Source organism: Ciconia boyciana, chromosome 3 (assembly GCF_034638445.1).
Source record: "Ciconia boyciana chromosome 3, ASM3463844v1, whole genome shotgun sequence".
In the NCBI taxonomy this organism is placed as follows: Eukaryota; Metazoa; Chordata; class Aves; order Ciconiiformes; family Ciconiidae; genus Ciconia; species Ciconia boyciana.
In genome coordinates, this window is record NC_132936.1 from 65,642,830 (window position 1) to 65,667,665 (window position 24,836).

Consider the following 24,836-nt stretch of genomic DNA (forward strand, 5'->3'; position numbering starts at 1 on the left):
AAGTCTCCTTATACAGTTTTTTAACTGGATCTGAAGTAACCAGTACCAGAAGTAAAAGTTAAAAACCGTATTGCTTAAGTCTAACACACATTTTAGTTCTCCTTTCTTTACTTTTTAGCAGCCCTATCATGCATAAAGATTTAATTATTATTTAAAATGCTAAAATAAAAGTCAGTGGGGGATAAAATAAACAAGCCAACTTACACTGAATACTTCACCTTGTAGAGTACTCCATCTCCTGTGCCTTCTGGTGCTGACCAGTGAAGGACATTCTTCATGTTTATAGATTCAAAATGGACATTCCTAGGGTTGGGCAAAGAACAATACAACTCTCCTGAGAAAGAAAATAAGAAAGGAACAACATACACTAAGAATCTGCAAATACATATGCTTCCAAAAAAGATACTTATTTTTAAGTAAGCCATAAAATTCTACATACTGCCTTTCTTATCATTAAAAGTGCAAGGTTGTCGGCCATGGAAATTCTTTTTTTTTTTCCAAAGTGTCCCTAGCTAACGCAGTCCCAAATTGCATCTGTATGAAATTGGTTTTTCTCTAGCAAAAATGGCTTTGCAGTTTATGACACATATTGGCATGGAAATATCCAGGGACTGGAAGCTAAACCTAGAAAAGTTCGGCCTGGAAGAGACATGCGTTTTTAAAATTGTAAAGGTATTTGAATATCTGAACAATTTAACACTGGAAATTGTAAAAATATCCTTCATGCTTCAGTAGAATTCTTGTTGTAGCTGAGTGGACTTTTAAAAATTAAATGAGGTATTTTTAAAAAGACACGTGGAGTCTACTGCAAACACAGCTTTACAAACAGAAGTATGACTTCACACTGGAGAATCAGACTGGATGATCACAGTAGCCCCAGTGTCATTTGATCTACCACGTTGATTCTCCAGAAAGCCAAAAGCGAACACCTACTGTTAGGTCACTCATCTAAATTGCTGTTCACTGCACCAGCTCCTGAAATGAATAAGCAAGGAAATCTGGGGCTCTTAAGAACCCAGTTTCACGTCTTCCTAGTACACGTTCCTAATCTAATAAATTTAATGGAGATGCTGACACTGCTAAATTGCTTGCAAAACGGAGGTCCGTGGGCCAGGGTCAGAATCCCAAGCTCCAAGTTGTGACTCAACCCCCAGCACCTCCTGCCACGAGAGCTGCGCCCACGGGAGCAACCCCATGACTAGCCCTGAAGCTGCAGCTGCTGGGAAGGAGCTTCTCGTTGCGAGTGGCCACGAGAGCATAATGGGGAAGAGAAAAAGTGAATCTGTGGTTCTGCAGGACTTTTCAAAACCCTTTAACCTCTTCCTCCTGGGATGCAATTCTAGTTCTTAAGAAAAAGAGACAAAGAAGGAGGGAAATAAAGCATATTAACACAAACAGTGGGAACCTGTCTGAATTAGTAGTTCTTGACCTTTGTTACTTCCTTAAGCAGACCTTAAGGGTTTTTTGTAGTATATTTCACTATTACTACAGTAACAGTGTTCATCCTCCTGTATATGTAACATATAGTTGCTTTTGTAAGTAAAAGTCACCACCATTTTCCTGATTAACTTGCTAACTTCTAGCTGTCTTCGAGCCAAACAGTAAAAGCTTTTCTCTTCAATACATTTATTAAAACAATATCCTTGCAATTCTGTAGAGACCAATTACTTTAAACTGTCTCTGTGGAAACTCTGGGTTTTCCAAGCCTCTAGCTGTATGTTAATGTTCAAAACAAATTCCGGTATATGCCTGCATCTGTATCTTCAGGTCATAAAGCTGTTTATGAAGGGTATTTCTAATGTTGCTTTATTTTATCTCTAACAGTTAGCTAGCGTTCAGTGGCTTTCAAATTTTTTCTAGTTGGAGAACAAGTTTCGTCAGGTATAGTCCTTAGGGCAAGCTTATTTATTTACAAAAAGTATGCAGAAAGTCCCATTTCCTTGAACACTTGACACAGAAATGCCCAGTGACAGTCATCTTGCAAGGGCTCAAACTACAGACTCAGTTATACTGAAATAAAAAAAGTTTCAGGATGCCAGGGGATGGATGTGAAAGCAGCAGAGAGACCTCCAGGAATCTTACTCTAACATTTGCTTCCAAGTGGGAGATACAGAACCTAGAAAATAAAAGGTTTTGATTTTCCCCAAAATAAATGTCCTCTGCAACTGCTTTTGGTGAAACTAATCCAAATGTAAAGATGAAGCTGCCCAAGAGAACGAAGAAAACAGCCTAATATTTGCAACATCTATTCAGTAAAATAGAGAAGTTTCTAAACCACTAATGTGCATGCTACTAAGAAGAACAAACCAAAACCAGCATTACATAGACTACCAGAAATCATCCATGCATCAAGTTTCACTCTTTGTACCACATCCCAGCATTAAAATTTGTGAGACTTCGGGAAACCCATCAACTGCATAATCAACAACCGGGAATAAGAGATTAAAAAAAAAAAAAATCTGAAGTCACACAATCCTGCCCAAGCCCTGAGAAAGGCAACCAGGCAATCCATATAGAAAGGGAAGGACTGAGGCACAAACAAACCTTCTGCTGCAACTCCCAAGTAGGAGGAAATACAACGTGGGTATTTTCTTAGATTGCTGGGAATCAAAGCCATAAAAAGCTTCTCATTAAAAAACAATGGGGAAAAACTAAGAAGTCCAACAAGGAGAGATTTAAGAATAAAAGAGAGTCTGGAGGAGAATACAGTACATACGGCATGGTCCAAAAACCTCTAGAGGAAAGACTAAAAAATTCTAGCCCTTAAACAGCAGCAGATGAGGAGGAGATTTGCCTCTGGTAACTTGGGCTCTGAGCGAGGCATCTCCTTTGCAGCGGTCATAAAGGGCAGAGGAAGATAACCTCTTCCATAGGTTGGCTTATCTCTCTAGTTGGGATGGACCAGACTGGGTGCATCTCTTTCCCTCCAGTGGAGACGGCGGTGAAGCCCATCCAGCCTTGATCTCTGCTTCCTCAGCAGTTAAACTTATCAGAGATGCACCTTGTCCAGGGAGGAGTGGCGGGAAACACTGTAAGTCTTTACATGAGAAGGATAATCTATCCTCCATGTCCACCACGAACAAGGAAGAAAAGGAACGGAGTTCAGTTTCAACAAGAAAGGAGGCATGTGGGAAGAGGAGCGACACGTGAGGATGGGTCACCTGGCAGGGCTGCTGGATGTTTTGAAGGGCAGATTAGAGAAACATTAGCTGATTCTGCCTAGGGGTAGTGGGACGGACTGGGTGATCTCTTAAGGTCACTGCCAGCCCCATTTTGATAGGCCTTCTTACACTATCTGATAAATCTGGCTTTGCACTGTGCAGTAATAAATTTGGCAGGGGTACTGCTGAATCAGGTACAGGACAGCTAAAAACATACCTAACAGCTCACTTTTCACACCTTTTTTCTTTAAAAGTTGTTAAAATGTGTACTGCCTATCGGGCTAATCCATAGTCACCGAATTGAACTGGCCAGAGGCAGCCAGCTCATCACAGACAAGGAAAATTACTTCCATTAGTTTTCTGAATAGTTTTTTTTCTTGCCTGTACCTTTTGACATTTGTCCATCCTTGCATAAAAACATTTATATTCCTCAAGCACATTTTAGAGTAGCAAGAATCATGCATTTGTCTGTTACATTAAAATATTTTTAAACTAGTAACATGTAAAGGTGTTTTTTTGTTGATTTTTTTTTTTAAATTTCTCTCCTCCCAGTGTGGTTTCTGCTGTGGTAAATGAAGTTTCAAAACAGAAACACTGACTGCAGCAGATGAGCCAATCTCAGCACGCAGAACCCACAGACTGTATCTTTACAAGATCTAAAGCATTAAAACGCTGCCGGCACGCTCCCACCTGCCCCCAGCTCAGTGTGATTTGGAAGGCAGAGGGACCGAGACCGTTAACTTTCCATTTGCTGCAAAAGCAGAGATTTGGTTTCTATTTCTGGTCTTGCCCCTTTAGTAAAGGCTTCTGTTTGCCCTTTCAACAAATCATGCAAGTTTTTTATTCCTCAATTCTGCATCTGTAAAACAAGAATAAAACTACCATACTCCTCTATTTCTCCAGGAAGAGTTAAGAATAAACTCCTTCATGTCTATTCGACGCTCAATAGTATCAGGAGGCATGTGTAGAAAACAGATCATACATAGAGCTTGTATGTTCCATGGTTATCAGTCAGGAAAGGACTCAAGTATGTGCATCAGCTGCTTATCTCAGTTATCTTGTCTTTAAACACAATATATCCAGTTATATTCTGATTTTACTTCCATTAACTGGGATTAATGGCATGGGTGTCACATGGAGTATTTTCAGTTCGTACTGGCCTATGTGAGAGCAGAAATCAGACACACACGTTGCTTTGCTAGGTTTAGTCTGTCTCACTGATAGTCTGCAATAGCTGTCATCACTTCCCAGTGTAACCAAGTCTATTTATTTATTTCTTGCATGGAAAAACTTGGAGTCCTTATTACTGTCTTTGGAAACGCTGTAAATCAAACCTTGAGTAATATAATTCTTTAAATCTTCATGACTCTGCACACCTGGACTGGAAAGAAAGTAATCATATAGGCTTGTAGACTTCACTACCACAACGAAGAGCCAAGTCCTGCTCTTAGAATAAGCTATTACAAGACTCTCCAAAATAGACATGACTTAGCCTGAAAACACCTTCACGTGTGAGTGAAAAAACCCACTGACGTCAGTGAGATTATTCACATGAGTAAAACACTGCATGGCAGGTGCCTCATCTTCTCTTTGTGAACGTGTCTGCTGGGTTTAAAAACGTGGTCAGTTTTAACGGTGTAGAGCTCCCTGCCAGGTATGTGCCTTGCTCGAGTTGGTACTATTCAAAACTTAGTTTTCCGTATCTATCTACCCATACACGCGTACACACACAAATATACAAATACAAATATAAACACACATAATTGCCATGTTACAACTATTATCCGTTCACTGTATCTGCTTTTTATCTGCTAGGAGGCACCACTGCCTAACTCAGTGACAAACAGCTGTGTTTAATCTCGGCGCTACAGAACAAATACAGCTGCAGCTACCTGTGCCCTCTTGCTATCAGCAGATTTGTTAACTTTTCACTTGAGTTAGGTAACCTAGCAGCTGCAAAGCTTAAATATACACAAATACATAAAAATACAGATTTATTTTTTTTTCTGTACACTGGCTATAGTTCTGGGGTGGGGAGAAGGCAGAGGACCCACTGAAAGCTGACCTGTTGGCACAGAAATGCCTCCTGTTTAAGTACGGTTGTTGACTGCACCGCTTTCAAGCAGAGTGATCATCTGCTGTATTTTACTGTGGCATGGCTACAAGGGTGCAAACACCAAATTATCCAAAAAAATAAAACAACTAAGAAGGTCACAGGGCTTCTCTAGACAACCGTAAGATATAATTTAAGACAGTGAGTGATGTGGAAAGCATTAAGACAGAAAGGTGAGCCTTACTGCAACACAGCTTTTCCCAATAGCCACAGCAGTAAAACCCAGGGACTCCTCCCCTACAGCCGTCTCAGAATTTAAATGAGGGACTCCTTTTCTGACAGTGACAGAGACTCTGGATTCAATTACTGTTGTATTTTCTTATACGAAAGTGGCCCTTGGGAGCGCCTCTGATGGAAGCGGCTCCTTTGAGCTGGGCACCGAATTTACAGGCAGCACTGCAGGCACTCCCTCTGCCGCACCATTTGCGGGTGCCACTTCAAGGCCACGGATCTAATCCATGCTCACACACCTCGGTGAGCGGGCGGCCTCTCAAACAGGCTGAGTGTCCGATTCACCTTTTCCCACTGGGAGCTCAGACCCACCCGTGAAGCATCAAGCAATTTAGGAGCAATCTAGGACACCAAACATTCACTTCTGGCGATGCTGTAAGCCACTGCCCGTCAGTCTTTCTGTTCAGCTTTGGGGGACTTCCACTAAACTCCTGCGAAATCTTGCTTGCTCTTTCAATACTGCTGCTCTTCATTTTTAAAGGAATTTTTGCTCTCTTTTCTTGCTCCAGCTCATCTGTTTCAATGGTTACATTGGTCTCAGTGAAAAATATTCCCTCAAGCGCATACCTAAGCATAACATAAAAATGGTGATACTCAGTCAGAACAAACGTCCATTTAGCATCGTGTTCGGTGGCACTCGCTAGCAGAGGGTTGGGGCTCCTTTCTGGCACATCTGCAGCCTCAAGCAAGCTGGCACTGGCCATGCAGGAATGCGAGGGAGTACACCAAGTGGTAAACAGGGGAACCGAGCCAAAACTGGAGATCAGAAGTTACAGAGAGTAAGGGAAACCCAGCAAAGCCAGGAATACACGTTAGCAAATGTCATTACCTGCTATTAGTCATCTTAGCAACAATTTGAACAAATGAGATAACTTTTTTAAAATTAAGTGGGCTTGAAAGTTTTTCTCTGTGCTGATTCTTTTAGACTCGAACTCAACAGGCTGGATAATGAGGAGGAGGAGGAATCATTACAGCTTAGCTGCCTTTCTCCTGGTGGGTTGCTGGAGCTCTGGGACCGCCAGGTACGAAGCCGGGCTAGCGAAACCCTTTGACTCGAGCAGCGCTGGTGGGAATGTGGGGAGGAGCACGGAGGTAATTTCCTGTTCGAGTCATAACAGCACTCGAGAGCTAACCACAAAGCACACTCTTGCCCTCCCAGAACAGGAGCCAGTCGCTCCCTGTTCAGAAGGGGCAGAGGGGAGAGGGGAGAGACAGGGACAGAAATGGAGTCGTAAGACTAAATGTAAACCAGGTGGTGGAGCAGACGGAAAAGTGTGAGAGAAGATGTGGGGAAACGTGAGAGAAGGACGAGACTGGGGCATGTGGGGTTTGTTTTTGAAGAGATACATTGGAAAGTGCTGCCACTGGAAACAGGTGAACCCGTGGAGGTCATCTGGGGAAAGAGTGCGAGTGGAAATACAGCCCGAAGAAGGGGCGAGATGCAGAAGGGAGACTGAAGCTGTGGCTTGCCCTGACATGCTCTCCTCCGTGTGAAGCCTTGTGCTTATTTATCGAAACCACATCCTAATTTATAAAAACGCCCCTACAGAGAATATCGGTCAAAGAACATTTTGGACTCAGTCCAGAAAGACCCAACTTCAGAAAAGAGGAGAAAGTCTTCCCAGTGCATTGAAGGCTCACTAGGAGACAGCTGGAGAGGGCCATGGCAGCTGACATCCATTCCTTTTTGCTAACTTGTATGGCAGGAACAAAATAAACTTAATTTTTTTCCCACTGCGTTGAAGGGTTGCAAGTGCAAGAGTAGAGCTCATACTACCTAACCATGCGCTGCTGCAAAAACCTGTCCTTGACGCGCTCCGACAGGAGAAGGTTATTGTAGGTATGTTTTCTATTAATTCTGAGTGATCAATACCAGCCTGAAACAAGGTGCGTGAAATTCAAGGTATGCTTGTCTAAAATTACGTACAACCCCTTCAAGGCTTTCAGAGTCATAATCCATCAGAGGTGTTTTGTGTTTGTTTGTTTGGTTTTTTTAAAATTACCAAATTGAATGAGTTTTTGTTAAGTTTGGAATGCAAAAAAATTTTTTGTCAGAAAGAACTAAATTAATTTTAGAAGCCCACTGTTGACACAATTTCAGGACACAACAGCTTTTCAAAACAGATGTTTTGAAGTTACATAAAATATTAAAAATAGCCCAACTGTCCAGCATTTAATTTTGAGGATTTTCTTTTCTCCCCAGAACACGTTTAGCATTACCAATTTATTACTACTTAGATCAAGCACAACCCAGCAGCCAAGAAAATGAAAGCTTGATTAGAATACCTCTGGCATCTTACATTTGTTTTTCAAAATACCCAAGTCCAGTATTTCCAATCCCCTGGCCAGTGCTTGCAAACGGCAAGAAGCAATTTCCAGCTGACCCCGTGGAACAGCCAGCATGGCTCTAGGTTTGATCTCTCGCACGGTGCTGGAGACCAGCCGGTGATGCCCCAGCAGACGTGAGGCAGCCTGCTGAGCATCTCTGCTACTCAAAGCACTCGCAGAATTATTTTTCCCTCTTGTGCCCCACATTTATACTTCTCCCCACAGATGATCAAGGACATAGTGCCTTTGGGAAGCAACTGCCTGTAGAGAATTCACAAGAAATGAGGGTTTCCTGAGGAACCCACCCATTTCTGTTGGTCTCCTGTCAGGTGTGGGCTGGTGTGTTTTGAGGCACCGTATGACTGTTCCAAGTGTCCCACAGTAATTTCAGATGTGAACAAGTCAGTATCTAATTATAGGTATAGTAGTATTTTTACTATGTTTCCTGTACTCAACAAGCATTTTTTGTTAAAGCCACCAGTCATGATTTTTAGACTCATTTACCCGCCTATAGATTTAAAGTGATTTTGCTGTACAGAGGAAGTTATTCAGCATAATCATCTATGTCTTTTACACATGAGTTATGAAAGACTGCCTCAGAAATGGCGTTAAGGGCGGTAACGTGCACAGCTGGATCCAAGGGACAATGTGGTGTCACTGACGTTCAAGGGAACAGCCAACACACTTTGACGAGCTCAGGAGCAGCCTGACCATCGCCTGGGCTGATGGCGAAGCTAGCTCTCGGTCATGTTTGAGCTACTGCAAGTTGATTTAGACTTGGAGCTGAACAGGTCTACTTCTGTGTCTGTCTGCTACCTTCTTACAGTGGGAAAAAGCCCTGTCAGCACTTACACGTGCCTCAGTCAGTTTTCAGTGCTTCTGAGCCACATCCTGTACTTTACTAATCTGACTACAGTACCCCTACGAGCAGGATATTGATTTAATTTTGGAAAAGACAAGGAAAGCCAAGAAGTGAAGTCTTGTGCAAACCAGACACAATAATAAATACTAGCTCAACTGCTCCCTCCAGCCTTTAAGAAACCAGTAGGAAATAAATCAAGCCCTTTCAGCAAAGAGCTGTAATACCCACTCGTGTGTGTTTTTATGCATGGAGTGTGATTAAGCTCAGACGCATAAATCTTGGTAACAGCACGTAAGATCCTTGCACTTCGTGAAGCAACAGTCGTCTTCTCTTACTTCTCTTTGGACACATTCCTGTTCCCATCACAGAAATGGGAGTGGAAAATGGAAGGCTGAAAAATAGCTAAGCTATCAGGTGAAATTTAACTCAAGGTTCTGGGGTATAAAGAAGGGAAGAAGGAACTACAGTCTTCCTCCTGTCCCTTTACTGACCTTCAAATACTCTTGCAGTAGCCAGGCAGACAGGAAAAGTCATCTGTTTTCCATGAGAAAGAGACATAGTTTATTTAATCTCTCCATATGTAAACTATCCCATACCTCCAGTCCTACAACTTGTTTCCATTTCCTTCTGATTTATCTAGTTTTACTGGACTTTTTTCAAGATAGGACAAGCAGCTGATAAAAACCTGCAAGTTACTGGTACACCAAGTATAAAGCACAAACAGATATGTACATCTTTTAAACACAGCTCTCTAATAAAACCTCATTTTGTCTAGAGATGGGCCTGGCTTCCAGAATTAAGGCTCTTACAAAGCTAAACTTTGCAAAATATGGGAGCTCTTGTTTGGCTCATAAAGGGTGATTTTTCTCTCTCTTAGCTCTTAATCCTGTAGGTGTAGACAATCAACACCACTTCTTGCAGAGAAATCAATCAGCAGAAATCAATCTGTGCAAGCCACTACTATAAAAACAAACATAAACTGGAACTACACACGCACAAATGACTTGAGTAATCCTAACCACTTGCTTCTCTTGGAATTAAGACTGTGAAGGCCACTAGAGAACAGCAGCCACGGAAGAGTAAGGTTATCAGCTAGAGTGGTGAACCTGAATGTTCACACGGGGAACTGCAACGCACATCTAAGTTTTGGACTTCAATCACACATCCCAATGGCATTCCAAGTTTCTCTACAGAATGAACTACCTCCTTGAACCATTTCCATTCCTAATCAACAGGCAATAAGAATTTGTCAAGTTGTGGAAATCATAAGCAAAGCCAACCACCAGGGCACAGATTGCAGCACTGTCTGAAACAGCCTGGCATGAGATTGGGAGTTGGAGATGCGAAGATAAGAATGAGCCTTTCGACTATATGAACACAACACTCCTGCTTCATATACTGTAGTTCTCCTTATGCCAATATCCCTTTTTATTTATTACTATGTTACATTTATTCTTCTTGCTCTCACACTGGCAGAGAGCCAGGGAATATCACATAAAAATACAAGCTCAGCCTTCCCATACACTTCCACTCCTATTACTGAAGCTTAATGCCCTCTCCAGTAAACACACAGATTATCACCACCATAAATGCAGTTCCATCCTGCTGAGTATATAGACATATACTAGGTAATACAAAATACTACATGCACAAAATTATTAAGTTTTCTGAGAGTTCAAAAATCATTATATTTTACAATATTTTTGCCCACTGCTTTTCTCATCTCTACTGTTGCATAAACATATTTTTTCTTCTTTGAATCATTTAGCTAATCAAAGAAGACAATTTTCTGTGAGTTCTCACTGCGTTTGCATTAACGTACAGCCATCATTTCAAGTGCAATCTATAAACTTCCCAGGACATAGACATCACAGAGTATATCCACAGGGCAATTAGCCTATTTATTACATGCTCACTGCATGCCTTACATATGAAATAATCTGACGTTTCAGTAAGCTATTTAATACTTTACTTATTATACTATTAGTATAATACTATACTAATACTTACTGGCTGTGTCAACACAACAGATCAGCCTCTTCTCAGATCCAAAATGTACCTTAAATCACCTTGTGTCAATACCTAAACATGTCAGAACTGTTCAACTCGGAGCCAAGCATTTCATTTCTGTCCTTCACAAATTATGACTGGTGCTCAAAGACCGCTTATTCATGCAGGAATAAAAGTGGTTGTTCAGGCTTTGTTTCTATCAAAATAAGCTGAGCGAGTGGCTTCTGCTGTCCCAGTTTTTGGGGGAGTGAATTGCAAACAGCAGTCTCTCCCCTCCTCTCGAATCCAGGAGCAGCATCCACACAGGGACTTTAAGTTTTTAAAGCACTGTGTGTATGCTGACATCAGGAAGCCTTCTCAAGGATTCACTGTAGGTCTGCGAGAAGGAAAGGATGTGGATTATTAGCACTGGAATATCGCCTGCCTTCTGGATGGTTTTAACATGTTAAAATATGTCTGGGCATCAATATGATCCCTGAACTCCAGCTCAATGGCTTAACTTCAAAGCGCATACCATGACCCCTTTTATCCTTTTATTCTGTATTTCCCAGAACAACATCTTGACCAAAAGGGATGTTTTGTACATTTCAGCACTCTAGTAACTGTGAAAGAAAACATACTGAAATTTGCTTAAAGGGAGGCCTCAAGCTGCTTCTCAAAAATGTAGATCTATTTATTAGTAAAAAGATGATAAAGCGGAAGATGAAAGACAAGTAAATTAAATCAGGTGTGTCAATGCAGACCAAGCAACTTATGCAACTACTAGAAAACATTAAAAGGGGGAAGCTTTCAAGGTCCCATCATAAGAAACGTAGTTGGTATAGACACATACCAACTCCAGTGGGATCTAAGGCTATGTCTATGTTAGTGAGTAATGCAACCCAATATGAGCAGGTCTGTTACATGAAAATGTTGGTATTGAGAAAATCTTGTCTACACTATAGACATTTCAGGTTTTTTCTTTTTAACATTGGACTAGCTCTACTTGCATTAGATATGCTGATGGAGCACATCTTGCAGGGCAGCTTCATCCAGAAGAAATCCAGTTCCAAGACTACATCACAATACAGACACAAGCACAGCAAGTGAAATGATTGATAGATTTGCTTCAAAATCACATGCCTTATCTGAACAAAAATAGTAAGCATGCTTTAAATGTATCAAAAAGCTTCTGTTTTTGCAGTACAGCATTCAGGCTCATTTCCCTTTCCTCAGAATAAGTATATATTGTAGTATCTGTTGCATTCTTTTTTTCTGTATAGATCTACAAGACAGAGACTGGACTCTACAGGCTAGAAATTTAAAAGTTTCTCTAATTTCAGAATAATGAAGTTAGGGAAATCTCCACTAGGAGTATGGGGAAGGATTTAAGACAGAGCCTAGTAAATTAATAGATGAAGATTCTACTACTTCCAAAATTCAGGATGTTCCTTCCTATCCTTATGAGTTGCATGCAAACATTGCTAAATTCTCACATGGTAAAGAAGAACATGTTACGTTTCTTGACCCTGTCAATTAAACAATGAATTTTCCATTTTTTCCCATTTGCTTTTCCATTTTGCATTTTCCTTGCTTTTTCATTTGTTCTAGAGTACAGATTTTTAAACAGCGAGTGAAACACCAATTTACAAAAATCCCATTGGAGCGCAGTGGCAAGTAAAATTTTTGTCCTGTGCGAAACCAGGTAATGTTCAAATAGCCTGTAAGAGTAAGATTGCACCCACTAACACACCACAGTGAAAACAAAAGGTATTTTGCAAAGGTCCAACTATAAGTTAGTATTTAAATGCTGCTGCCACAGAGTTCAGAAAGGAACTCCACAAGAGAACCCAAAGGGACGGGTACAGCACAGATCCCGTAAGATCCAAGTGCTCGAGCCTGTGAAGTCCTGCTGTGAAACTGCTTTCCATGGCACTTGGGCTCCTGTACAGTCTGTTCCTATTCGGCACTAGATCAAGCCCTCAGGACAACTGCAGTACTTTCAGGACTGCATCTGCTTGCAACTGGCAACCCAGGCTGCTTCTGTTGGAAGAAAGTACCTAAAAGAAACTCCTCTACCTATCACTTCATTTTGGAGAAAGAGCAGAAGCACTCCTATGACTGTTCTGGACCTCATATAATTTTTTCCATTATTAGCAAAATACTGATAGGCTGAATTAAAACAACTTTTACTGTCTCATGCTGAAGAGGTGAAAATGGAAGCTCTAAGCCTTTAGTGAAAGGCACAGCTCTCCCTGCCGTGCTGGTATTGCTGTCAACAAAAACCTGAAATTATGTCCAGCTAAAACCTCAGGAATGTGCAAACAGATTCCCTTCTCCCTTGAACAACCATTAGATAAAACCAACATAACTGCCTTGATATTTTTCTAAACATTCTTTGGAAGCAAAACCAGTACTAATCAAATTTTAAATTTTTTTTTAAAGGGCAACTGAATGCCAGTTATGCCGATTTTTCCAAAACACTTGCATTGATGATGAGTGGACTTAAATAAGACGACGACAACGTGGTCAGTTACCTAAAAAGAAGCTGGCATTGGTACCTCTGAAAGCCACTCAAAATCACTGATGCGTAACAGAGTAGTTTGTCAAAAGAGTGAACGGAGACCCAGTTCTTAGTGCTACTCCAGAGCATTCAGGATATAAAGAACAGCCCTTACTACCATCCAGCTCTCACGGGATCGGGAAGTTTTGCTGGGGATTTAAACGGGAGCAGACTCTGTCCTTATGTAGTTTCGGAGGCAATGTTTGCAGCAGCGAACAAGAGCAGGAAGACAGAGTCGGTTTCTCAGAAGATCTGCTAACCTCTGCAATGCCTTGCCCAGTTTTATACTCGAGGGACATAAAAAAAGCAATCGTGTGCGATGCTTTTAACGGCAGCAGGGGACCCACCATGCACGCACATTCAACAGCTACGGTTTACAAGCTCGTTCCCACTCGGTAACATCACTGCTCGTGGCCTAGACTGTTTGCTGTCAGCGCTGCTCCCACAGCCCACTCCAGCTGCCACCTCCTCTGCTCCCTCCGTCTCCTTGTGCGTGGCCGTGTGGCTGTCACCGGAGCAGTGCTCTGGTCTACAGGTGGGAGAGGGGAACCGGAGCCACTCAGGACATTGGCACACGAGCTGAATCTCTCTGCCATCTCTCCCATCCTGCCTTTTGTTTTAATCTGTCTCTTGACTGCTCAGATAGGACTCCTGGGTTTGGCGACTGTCAAGCACAGAGGACGATACGAACACGAAAGATATTTGGGGAATTATTTCCCAAATATTTGGGGAATTATTTGGGAAATATTTGGGGAATTACCCCGACGCATATAACAAAGACTATCTCAAGAGCACGCTATCAACTTACAGCTGAAAGTAGATTAACGTACAGCTTGTGCAACCTAATTCCCGCCTAACTATGGAGACAAGAAAACGCCGGAGCAACGTTAGAGAAATACCCCGTCCTCTTCTCCCAGTTAAGCAGCGGCGGCCAGAAGCACGAACACGAAATAAGAAAGGCACTGCTGTCTAACACGAACGGCACTCAGAGCCCCAGCCCTGGCCCGGCCGGCGACGGCAGAAGCCGCCTCCCGGGCCGCCTGCGCGGGCTCCAGCCGGCCGCGGGCAGAAGCGGCACGGCAGCACGGCACGGCGCGGCGAGCCCACGGGGCCGGGCCTGCTCTGCCGGCCCCGGCCGGCCGGCGAGCCAGGATAACCGAGCGCGGAGACGACCCCGGGGACCCGCGGCGCGGGGGGCCCGGCTCCCACCCGCGGCCCGGGCCGGGACGCGCGTCCCCCCCGGGGCCTGGCCGGGCGGGCAGCGGGGGCGGGCGGCGCCGACACCTACCTGTGTGCGCCGCGGGGGGCGGCGGCAGCAGCAGCAGCAGCAGCAGCAGCAGCAGCGGCGGCGGCAGCAGCAGCCAGGCCGCCCCCCGCCGCGGCTGCCCGGCGCCCATGGGGCTCACATCTCCCGGCCCCGGGCCGCCCCGGCTCCCCGGCGCCAGCGCCGCCGCCGCGCAGGTGGAAGGAGCCGAGGGCCGGCGGGCGGGGCGCGCAGGGGAGCGGAGGAGGAGCCGGGCGGGCCGCGCCGGGCTGCGCTGCGCTGCGCTGCGTGGGGGCCGGGGTGCTCCCACGGGGGCCCGTGGAGGCGGGCGGGGGCGGCGGGAACCGCCCGGGCGGCTGGCGCTGCCGCCGGCCCCGTCTTCCCGCCGAGGCGCCGCCTGCAAGCCGAGGGATGTCTTCTGCTGGACCCCTCGGTGCTGTCGCCGATGAGGAACTCTCCGTCGAAGCCGCCGTGAGACGTGGGCGGCATGTTGTTGTACCCCTTGTTTTGCAGAGGAAGCTCAAGGCCGACACGCTACCTCCTCGGGTGTGCAGATGTCTGATGTTCCCGTTACTTTGGATTAAATAGCGTGTTTGAACACGGCTATGGAGTCTCCATCCTTGGAGATACTCAAAATCCGGCTGGTCATGGAGCTGAGCACTCTGCTTCACCTGACCCTGGTTGGACTAGAGGGTCTGCAGAGGTGCGTTCCCACCTCAGCGACTCGGGCATTATGAGAAATAACATGTTTTTGCTGCGAGCAGAGCTCTCGCTGAGTTTGTGTGGAGCTGCTCGGTGCAACTGTCAGTGAGAGCAGAAGGAGGTGAGGGAACCTGAAAGGGAGGATGCTGTGCTTGTGGGCTGCTGTAGACTGAATCCCTGGGGAGGCTCTGGCATTTGAAAGTGCTGTGACATGGGCCCTTCTTCCCTCAGATGGACCCCTGCCAGCTCCTTTCCTGCCAACTGACCTCCCGGTTGTTGTCCTCCCGGTTGTTTCGCTCCCTTCCATTTTACCCCCCCATCCTGGCACCCGTTTGCCAGTTTTCAGTCGCTCGGCCCTTTTGTTGCCAGTTACCTCCCTGCCATTTCGCTCAGGCTTTTCTACAAGCAAGAGCTGATATCCAACTGCTGCCTGTCAATCCACTTTGAAGTGATGGTCAGCATGGGTACCGAGGAGGTACTTTCATGAAAGATCACACTGCTTTTTCTAACTGGAAATTTTTCCACATTCAGTTGAAACTTCTTGAACTCTTGTGGATAAACATTGCGGGCATTTTTGCAGAAGTGGAGGGAGGAGGCCTTCTGGTGGTTTTTTTATTCCCCTACCCTTGTTCTTGGAAATGTCCTGGCTGACTTGGCTTAAAGCCTGAGGAAGACTTCAGCCTGGCTTCTAGACTGGAAACCTTGTCACAAGTGGTTGAAATCTGTCGGTGTTATAAAGAGTGAAATTAGCCTCTCAATTTCAGTGTCTCCTTTTCCATTTTCTTTTTTTCTTGAAAAAAAAATTTACATTTGTATATCTTTGCTTATGCCAGCGTTTGCCTCTGCCCATATGCCCTGCTGCCACCTCTGACTGCCTCTACCACCCATGGCAGTGGAGCTTTGTTTCCATTTTACTTCGGTCTTTTTCTTCTCCAACTCAATTTTTGTCTAAAATAAAGGATATATGTAACAAATTAGTGATAGAAGAATCTAACTAATTTTAGTGGGACAGAGTCTCTCTCATTTACATCACAGCAAATTTGGATTAGCCCTTAACTTCTGCAGATTTACTCCAGATTGATTGTAGAAGAGAGTGGCTAAGAGCAGAATTTAACTTCTATCCAAAGTGGCTAAAAGACTGAGTTGCTTGAATAATTTTTTCTTTAGTATAATAGTTCAAGAAGTGAAGTTATTTATACAGTGGAAAAAGTCAGAATTCCATTTAGGATTATGTACCAGTTAATTTGGCAAAAACCTCCAACCCTAGATATGTTGATTTATACTCCTTTTTAGCTGTTGGGGCTATGAGATGGTGTGGGGATTAGCTCCTGCCTTTGTCAAACAAGCGTGGGAAAGAGATGATAATCTTTGCTGATAAAATGCTGTGTGGCAGGTGTTAAGGAGGAGCTTGCTTCTCCAAGGAACTGGCTGGCAGGCTTGGGGTGTTTCTTTGCTTCTTCACCTGACCTCCTTAGCCCCAGAAGCCAGGCAGGAGGGAGGAGATGCTGAGCGTGACAGGGTTGAGAGTGTTAACCGGCTCGAATGCATCAGTCTGGGACTGCAAGGGTCCTTTTTTTTTTTTCCCCCCTTTCCCTGATCATGAGAGGTGGCACTGAAATCAAGTCATAGTTGTGCTTTTCAGCAATCTCCCTCTCATTCTGAGTACTGCTCATGTTTCTAAGAAGTACGTTTGTTTTATGGAACAGCGCACGTGTATGCGTGTGTGCATGAATACGCACAGCTCTTGGCTTCAATGCTCTGTGTAATCCCACGCTCCTTTCTCAGTCTAAGTTGCTGTTGGCTTCCATTGCACATTTGCCCGAGTGAGGCATGCAGTGTCTGGCCTTGTGTTTATGCTGGATGATGGTGATGTATTGACTCCACTTGGGTGGTGACTACTATTGGGTGTGTTAATGGACGAAAAGTGAGGTAGATGGACTGCACAGATATTGCTACAGATCATGTTTATTGTCCGCAAGCAATAAAAAAACTTGTTTGGGCAAAACAGAATTTGATTTTAGTCTAGACCATCAGGCTGCTGATGCATTCCCCCTGAATCTGTGCCTGCTGAACAGTGAAGACAAAAACTTGTCTGTGACTTTTCCTCCCACCAGCAAATAGAGAGATTGCCTCAGAAAATGAGAGCCTATGCTTTACTCTGTAAATAATTTAACTCAGGAGTGTAAATAAAAGACTCATTTCAATGCAGATAGCATCAGACATTGCCGAATGTATTAATAAAGAACAACATGAGCATTAGGAAGGAACTGGAAAGTTCAGAGAGACAGCCACGATCCAATCCAGCCTTGCAAAACTGATCTTTCTATGGAAATATTTAAATGGTTGTAATTAAACACGCAGGGAGGCTGCCCTGGCCAATTTTTAAATTATACGTGGAAAAGACAAACTTACACTGTCACTCAGAAAACATTTCAGGAAATTTTTGCCTTTGCATTAATTTGCTAGAACAGTTGCAGCTTAGTATTCTTGAGTGGAACTTCAAAGAAAAAGTGCTTGAAAATATTAAAAGATGCTATCGGACTTAGTTTTGAAATCCAGATGTAGAACTGAGAAAGACGTGGTTTGTGTTTTGTGCTTGCTACAGGAACAGACCTGTGTGCCTTGTATATCCTGAACGCCAGCCACCTGACAGTTGAGGGTAAGTTTTTTTTGGTTTAACCAATTGATTTAGGGTTAGATTGGGATGCTTTTGTTCTGATAATGTACAGTGTTATGCCTTTCAAGTTTGCAACCTCCTTTGCATACTCATCAGTACTGTGCTGAAAATCTTTATTCTACCAGCCAGGTTAAAACTCAGGCACAGGCTACTCGGCTTTGCTGGTGCAAGCAAGAGGCAATAGTCTTGCTGTTCACCTCTGTAGAAGATAGGTGGTAAATAAGTGCAGACTGTCCATATCAATGGGAAGACTGCTCTCGACTGCTAGCTTTGCTACCCTCCATGCTGTTATTTAAAAAATTTTAACAAGAAAGTATCCAAAGGAAAATCCAAACAAAACTAATTCATTTGTGATTCTTCCTTTCGATTATGAAATTGTCACTTTTTGAAAATAAAAGAAATGTATACTTAGGCAACAATAAGTTAAATAGAGTTTTTTCCTTCCCTGATATGTGAATCTGTAAGAGCTTTCAAAAAAAAAAAGCTGAGGAGGGCAAAATAAAATTGTTCTGAGTGTTACTGAAGAGAGTTTTGATTGATGACTCATGTTCCTCCAGACAGAGTTTACAGGTTATTCCTCATGCTACTAGTTTCAGTGTAACAACGGTTATTCATCTTCCCCCATAAAGTACCTCTTGTGAAAGAGATTCTTCGTCATCTTGTTTCCTAAGATATTTTTGTCATTTACTATAAAAGATTATATAAAAGTTCATGATTTCCAAGGTATGCAAAATAGCACATTTATTTTCAGTCGTAGGCTGAAACAAAAGGATCAGATGTTTATATTTCACTAAGTACTTGGGTAAGAGATCAACAGATCTCATTTAAACAGCGTTCTTCTCCAGAACTTTGGAAAAAGAAACATCTCAGACAGTCCTGCTGTTGCTCACAGTGAACTGAAACACCTTAAAAAATGCTTGTTGCATCTGCCTTTGCTCTTTGTAGATTGATTGACTAAACAAAACAAGTAATCTTTACCTCATAAGTAAAACAAATCAGTGTCAATCAAAAATCGTTCTTACACACAACTGTAATTAGAAATACACCTTTACAGAGCACTCCCTAAAGCACAAGCTCAGGTGAATGAGATTAGTACATATTCTAAACGCTGAAGGTCATTAAACTGTGGATCTTTTGCAAATTCTTTGCCTCCTGCATCTTACAAGCTGTTGCTAATAAATCCAAACTTGACCAAGGAAAATGTTCTGATATCCAAGCTCCAGCGTGTGTGTGGATGCTTTGCATACAGGCTCCCTTAAGTGAAAAGGGTGGAAATGGCGATACACCTCCGTTTCCACCCATGTCCCCTTCCACAGCCGCCAGAGTGGTGGTGCTATCTGTGCCAGATGAGATGGTCCCACCTGCAGCTGACCCTCATCTCCCCCACATCAGGGCTGAATTGAAGTGAGTCTTCCTCAGGAGACCTTCTTGACTGTTGCAGGTCCGTGCAGACATAGCTATACACTCTGCTCTGGACTTTATTGACAAGGAAATACCAAAGTAAATGGTATTCTCCCAGCTAAATGCCTCAGACTACTGAATCTACCATGCTGTCAATAATCTCTATAAAAATAAACTGCTTATTGTAAGGACTAACAGAGCAGGAAAGCATGGGAAGCCTTCCAGTGAGCACACTTGTTCATACCTTCACCAGAGTTGTTCCCTGTCTCTAATTCAACTACGAAGACTAATTATGATTCACCATTGTATTACATCAGGTGTTAAATGTAGGAGGATATGGCATGTGGTCTTGATTTGACTCCATCTACTGATATTACCAAAACCTGTAAAGTTAAACCATTTTAATAAGGGAAGTGAAAATCATTCTTCTACCCTCCAAAGTCACAGCTGCAGAGCTATTTTGAAAGGTGTATTTACAAATCCTGATTTGCATAGTCCAGACTGCAGGCCCAAGCACTGATCACAGCCAAGAGCACTCCTCCTGTTTTGTAAAACCAAATCTAAGGTGAGTTCACCGAGACAGAAAAATCTAACCTAGACAGAGAAGTAATAATCATAACAGCACTACCCCCGACGGAGCTTGACCCAGGACACTCACCGAAGCACAAAGAGCTCTGAGAAATGTTTGAGCCTAACAGCGTCCAATATGAAGCATGCCTCCAAGTTAAGGTCCTCTGCTGGTGGAAATCAGTTAATGCCTCCTCAGGAGGAAAGCAACTGACATCCTTCCTGAAGAGACTTAATTTATCCTGTCCTCGGAGAACAACCCCCAGCATATCAGAAGGTTGCACCCAAGGATTAAGTGGGATCAAGAGCAGCCTGAAAGGATTGACCATGAATTGCATACCACCCTGCTGTCTCTTGGGGAAGGGTTAGCAGAGGAAAATAATGATTCAGTAAGTCATTTGTATTCATAGGTCTCACTGAGCTGGTCAAGCCATTTTATTTCTTTCATCCCCTTCTCTTTATTAATTTATTGGATAATTAAGCAGTGTGGTGAGACGTAGCAAGAGAAATCCTGCTGTGCAAAGTAGAAAGGATCTAGCATGACTCCCAGGAGGTCTCTCCTGAACCTTCAGAAAACCAGGATCACGGTACGCTAAAAAATGTGCCTGTCCTGCAAACCAGACTTCTGAACTTGTTTATCAGAAACATTTATAACCTTAAGATACAGCCTTGTAGAATAGAAATGAGTCTACAAAACACCTGAAACAGGAGGGAAAGGTATTCCTGCCTGGGTCCTCAGAGTGCAACCTGCCCTTCATACTATGGCACCTGGCCCAGAAACTGCAGATAGGTGTCTCAGCTATGTCCCCTGCTGCTATATGTATCATTCCTGGTCTGAGAAGTAGAAGAATGATGCAATGCCAGCTGCATTTAGGTCAGACATCTATATCTGTGGACTTACTTTATGTTCACAAATTATTTTTGAGCAGCTGCAGGTTTTTTAGGGCTGGTTGTTTGGGGCGCTACCATATTTGGATGGCTAACATGCCTGAGCTTTAAAAAGCCTGATTTTTAGTCACCTGTTCAAGTGTTCATGTTTTGAAAACACCACCTATTTTAGGTGTCTTCCTAAAATGGAGGCCTCCAATTCACTTTGGAAGATCTTGTTGTGATTAGTGCCCTTGCTCAGGCAGCTAGAAAGCCACACATAATTATTAACATAGGTGCCCAGAGTCAGTCATGTCTTAAGAATCGGGGAAGCCTGAATCTGGATAACTTACTTATATTGTCAGGGCTCTTCATCACACGTGCAACAAGCCACCGCACACAAGACGGGGTTTTCTGCAGACATGTAGATTGAATGGCCATCACACAGGTAAGCATGGCACATCCAGCATTGTACTTATAGTGTGCTTGCTGTGGGGATCACCTTTCAGACGATGGCCTAACTTGGCCTGGTTAGCCCAGGCAGCACTGCCATCTGGGAATTACATGCGCAAAAAATATGGGCATACTCAAGAAACCATGAATAAAGAAGCCACACATTTAAAGATTTCACCATAACGTAATCAACACAGATGTTATATTGCTCTGTTACATCCCCTTGGGAACAGAGTGGAAACCATCCCATTCAAAGTGATACTGATGTGTTATGATAATATAACAAAGAAAAAGAAAAACATTGCAAATATTTAACAATCATAAGAGACAGTTGAAACAGTCATTCAAATGAATGGAGAAGGCTTAGTTTCATATAAATAATGAATGGCTTCTCTTGTATTGAGCTCCTGAGAGAGATGGCAAGTATGTAAGAGGGAGCGGTGTCACTGTAGCAGAGTTTTGTTAAGGAAGGAGAGATGCCCAAAGGCAGGGTTTTGTCCTAATGGTGGGAAAAAGTGCTTCCAAGTGGAGCAGGAGCACACATGGCTGATATGACATGGTACTTCCCATCAGCTGCTTCGAGCTGCGGCACGCACCTGAAATGTGGTTGTTGGCATTGAAGGGTAGCTGGATGCTGTTTGATAGAGGAGGTGCCATGGCTGGCTGCTGCACAGCATCTTACTTGAGTCAGTGGGGTTTGCTGGTTTGTGGTAAATTTTGAGGGTGCCTGAGACTCAGTAGAGGCAGAAGACCTTTGGCACTGCAATGTTGAAGGCTGCCGTACCCCAGCGAGCAGTTCAGGAGGGTGGACGTCTCCCTGGGTCCCTCCGTCCCCTCTGAGTGAGTGGCAGCGTGGTGAGTACCCAAACTGAGGTTCACAGCAGCTGGAGAGGGCCCTAGGCGGTGGGCCGATGGGTTTGCTGTGGGTGCTGAGTGCCTCTGCACCATGAGTCAGGGTTAGGGATGAGCTGCGCATCCCCACTCCACAGGTACAGTGAGGCCAGACCCCCCGGGATAATGGTCAATAAAACATTGACCATTGAAACATACACATCCTGCTGAGAGTCTTTGGCACCTGCACAGACATTCCTTCCTGGGTAAAGGAATTTAAGTCCCGATTTCTTAAGTGGATACAGTCCTTCCAGGATCAAGTGGTAAAGATGGTTATGGCCACCATTTCCATGTTTAGTTGAACTCAGCACGGAGCGTCACAGAATCAGAAGTGCTGGTTGAAAAAGTTAGATCATAGAACCATAGAATCATTTAGGTTGAAAAAGTCCCTTAAGATCATTGAGTCCAACTGTTAACCTAACACTACCAAGTCCACCACTAAACCATGTAATCAAACCTCCTGCCTTCACATGGTCCAGCCTCCCAGGTTTGGCATGGTTTGAACATGCTTTGTTGCCTGGGCTCCTCCTGAGCACACATTCCCAAGTCTTGGGTAAGAAACGTGTGCTTGGGCGTCACCTGTCAGCAAAGGCAGGGCTACACCTGGACACCTTCAAACGTCTCATCATCCTGTACAAGTCAGGCTGACTTCTTTTTCTGACTTGTTTTCCTGAATCTACACTGCTCCTTGGTTGCCAGGTGGGAGGTTTGACTGGCCCATGGACAGCTGTAGTTGGAAGTAAGTACTAATGAACATGTGCAGAGGAAATTGGGGTAGGTCATTCATAAGGACAGCAGTAAAAAGGAAAGATTAAAAAGGGTGTTGGAGTATGGTCCTTGGCTGGAACAGGGTACCAGGAGGAGGGTTTCCTGCAGTGCTGCAGCAAAAAGGAATCAGGGAGACTCTGAGATGCCTCAGCATCGTCTGGAGGATGTAAAGGAACAGGTAACAATGTGTTTTATGCTGGTTCCTGCGAAGTGTGATACGAAGCCAAGTACCCTGATGGCTACCTCTCCTGCAATGTAGACTTTCTGAGATTACTGCCTAAGTCCAGCCTGCATTTGCTGTGTCTGGAGGTAATGGGAGGGTAGGGTATTTAAAGGAACTGGATGAGTGCTACTTAGCCTAGAGTTTTAATAAAATAATTCCTTGGATTTTTCTTTCATGATTATTTTTCTTTACCATCAAACTCCCCGCCTGCAATAAGGCTTTGCCTCCAATATTCTCATAATGCTTTGGATCCAGTTTAAGGAGGTGATTTGCCGTCTTTCATCTGGTGAAAGCCTGCAGCTGGATGTCTCGGGACAGTCACGCCCATGACCGTGTTTCTTAGGAACAGGACATGATACACTGCTTCTTGAAGACAGCGAAGATATTGGCAACAATCACAGGCATCTTCCTGTGGACAAACAAGGGAATTAGAATAAATTAATACATTAATTAATAGTCTCTATTCTACTGCCACTGCATGCAATAATTGTCACTATGATGCAAGCAAGTCCATTGAAACCCGTGGAAGTGGAGCGTGATTTTAAAGCTCACAGAAGCAGCATCACAGTGAATGTATGCACATGGAGAAGTTTAACACTGCAAGAGTTTAATGAGGCTACCCATTACAAATTAGTTATATGAATCACAGCCTTGTTTTTCAGAGGCTAGAGGATGAGTTTGCATTTATAGTGGTAACAGGAATAGCCTAAACAGAAATTTTGCTTCCATTATAGTTGTTCAGAAAATGAGCAAATCTCATAGCTTCTGAATAAAGTTTCTGTTGATTTTATGTTCTCTGCTTAACTCCAGTATCAGACAGTTAACCCTTGAAAGCAAGTTTTTACAAGTATTTTGTTGCTGTAGGAAATTGAAAGAAGAACCAAATAGCCTATGAAGAAGTGTCGTGGTTTAGCCCCAGCTGGCAATTAAGCACCACACAGCCGCTCGCTCACTCCCCCCTGGTGGGATGGGGGAGAGAATCAGAAGAGTAAAAGTAAGAAAACTCGAGGGTTGAGATAAAAACAGTTTAATAGGTAAAGCAAAAGCTGCGCACACAAGCAAAGCAAAGCAAGGAATTCCTTCACTACTTCCCATGGGCAGGCAGGTGTTCAGCCATCTCCAGGAAAGCAGGGCTCCATCACATGTAATGGTTACTTGGGAGGACAAACGCCATCACTCCAAATGTCCCCCCCTTCCTTCTTCTTCCCCAGCTTTATATACTGAGCATGACATCATGTGGTATGGAATAGCCCTTTGGTCAGTTTGGATCAACTCTCCTGGCTGTGTCCCCCCCCAGCTTCTTGTGCACCTGGCAGAGCATGGGAAGCTGAAAAGTCCTTGACTGGTGCAGCAACAACTAAACCATCTCTGTATTATCAACACTGTTTTCAGCACAAATCCCAAACATAGCCCCATACCAGCCACTATAAAGAAAATTAACTCTATCTCAGCTGAAACCAGGACAAGAAGCCATAATGCTATAAGTTTGAAAGCTTTAGCTGTGACTCAGACTGTTAACTTCTGAAGGAAACAAGCATTATTGCTGCTTGATTTCCATGCAATGGTAAAGAAATCGATATGACCACACAAATGCTTGATAGCATGAATACTCGAGTCATTGAAAATTCTATTAAATCTGTTTTTAAAAATGTCAACAATTCACTCTCTGCAGGAAACTGCAACTTCTGCATTACATTTATCAACATCAATGTCATATAAAACACATACCATCTTAGCTTTAGAAAAATAAGTGCTAAATTTATGTTTGCTAGAAAA

The 24,836-nt window shown here is 43.6% G+C and overlaps 1 protein-coding gene across 4 annotated transcripts in view; it reads right to left on the reverse strand.

Annotated features, from left to right (window-relative positions):
- Window positions 1-14,827, reverse strand: part of IL20RA (interleukin 20 receptor subunit alpha) — a 28,620-nt gene extending 13,793 nt beyond the window's left edge. The window contains exons 1-2 of one of the 4 annotated variants that reach the window (XM_072855936.1): window positions 14,536-14,827; window positions 219-303 (exon numbers count right to left, since the gene is read on the reverse strand). In XM_072855936.1, coding sequence (XP_072712037.1) covers window positions 219-271 — 53 coding nt within the window. In that variant the 5' untranslated portion in view covers window positions 272-303; window positions 14,536-14,827. Of the gene's footprint in view, window positions 1-204; window positions 335-14,535 lie in introns of all 4 variants that reach the window. The other 3 variants (XM_072855934.1, XM_072855933.1, XM_072855935.1) reach the window with 3 other exon arrangements.
- Window positions 14,828-24,836: the final 10,009 nt, after the last annotated feature.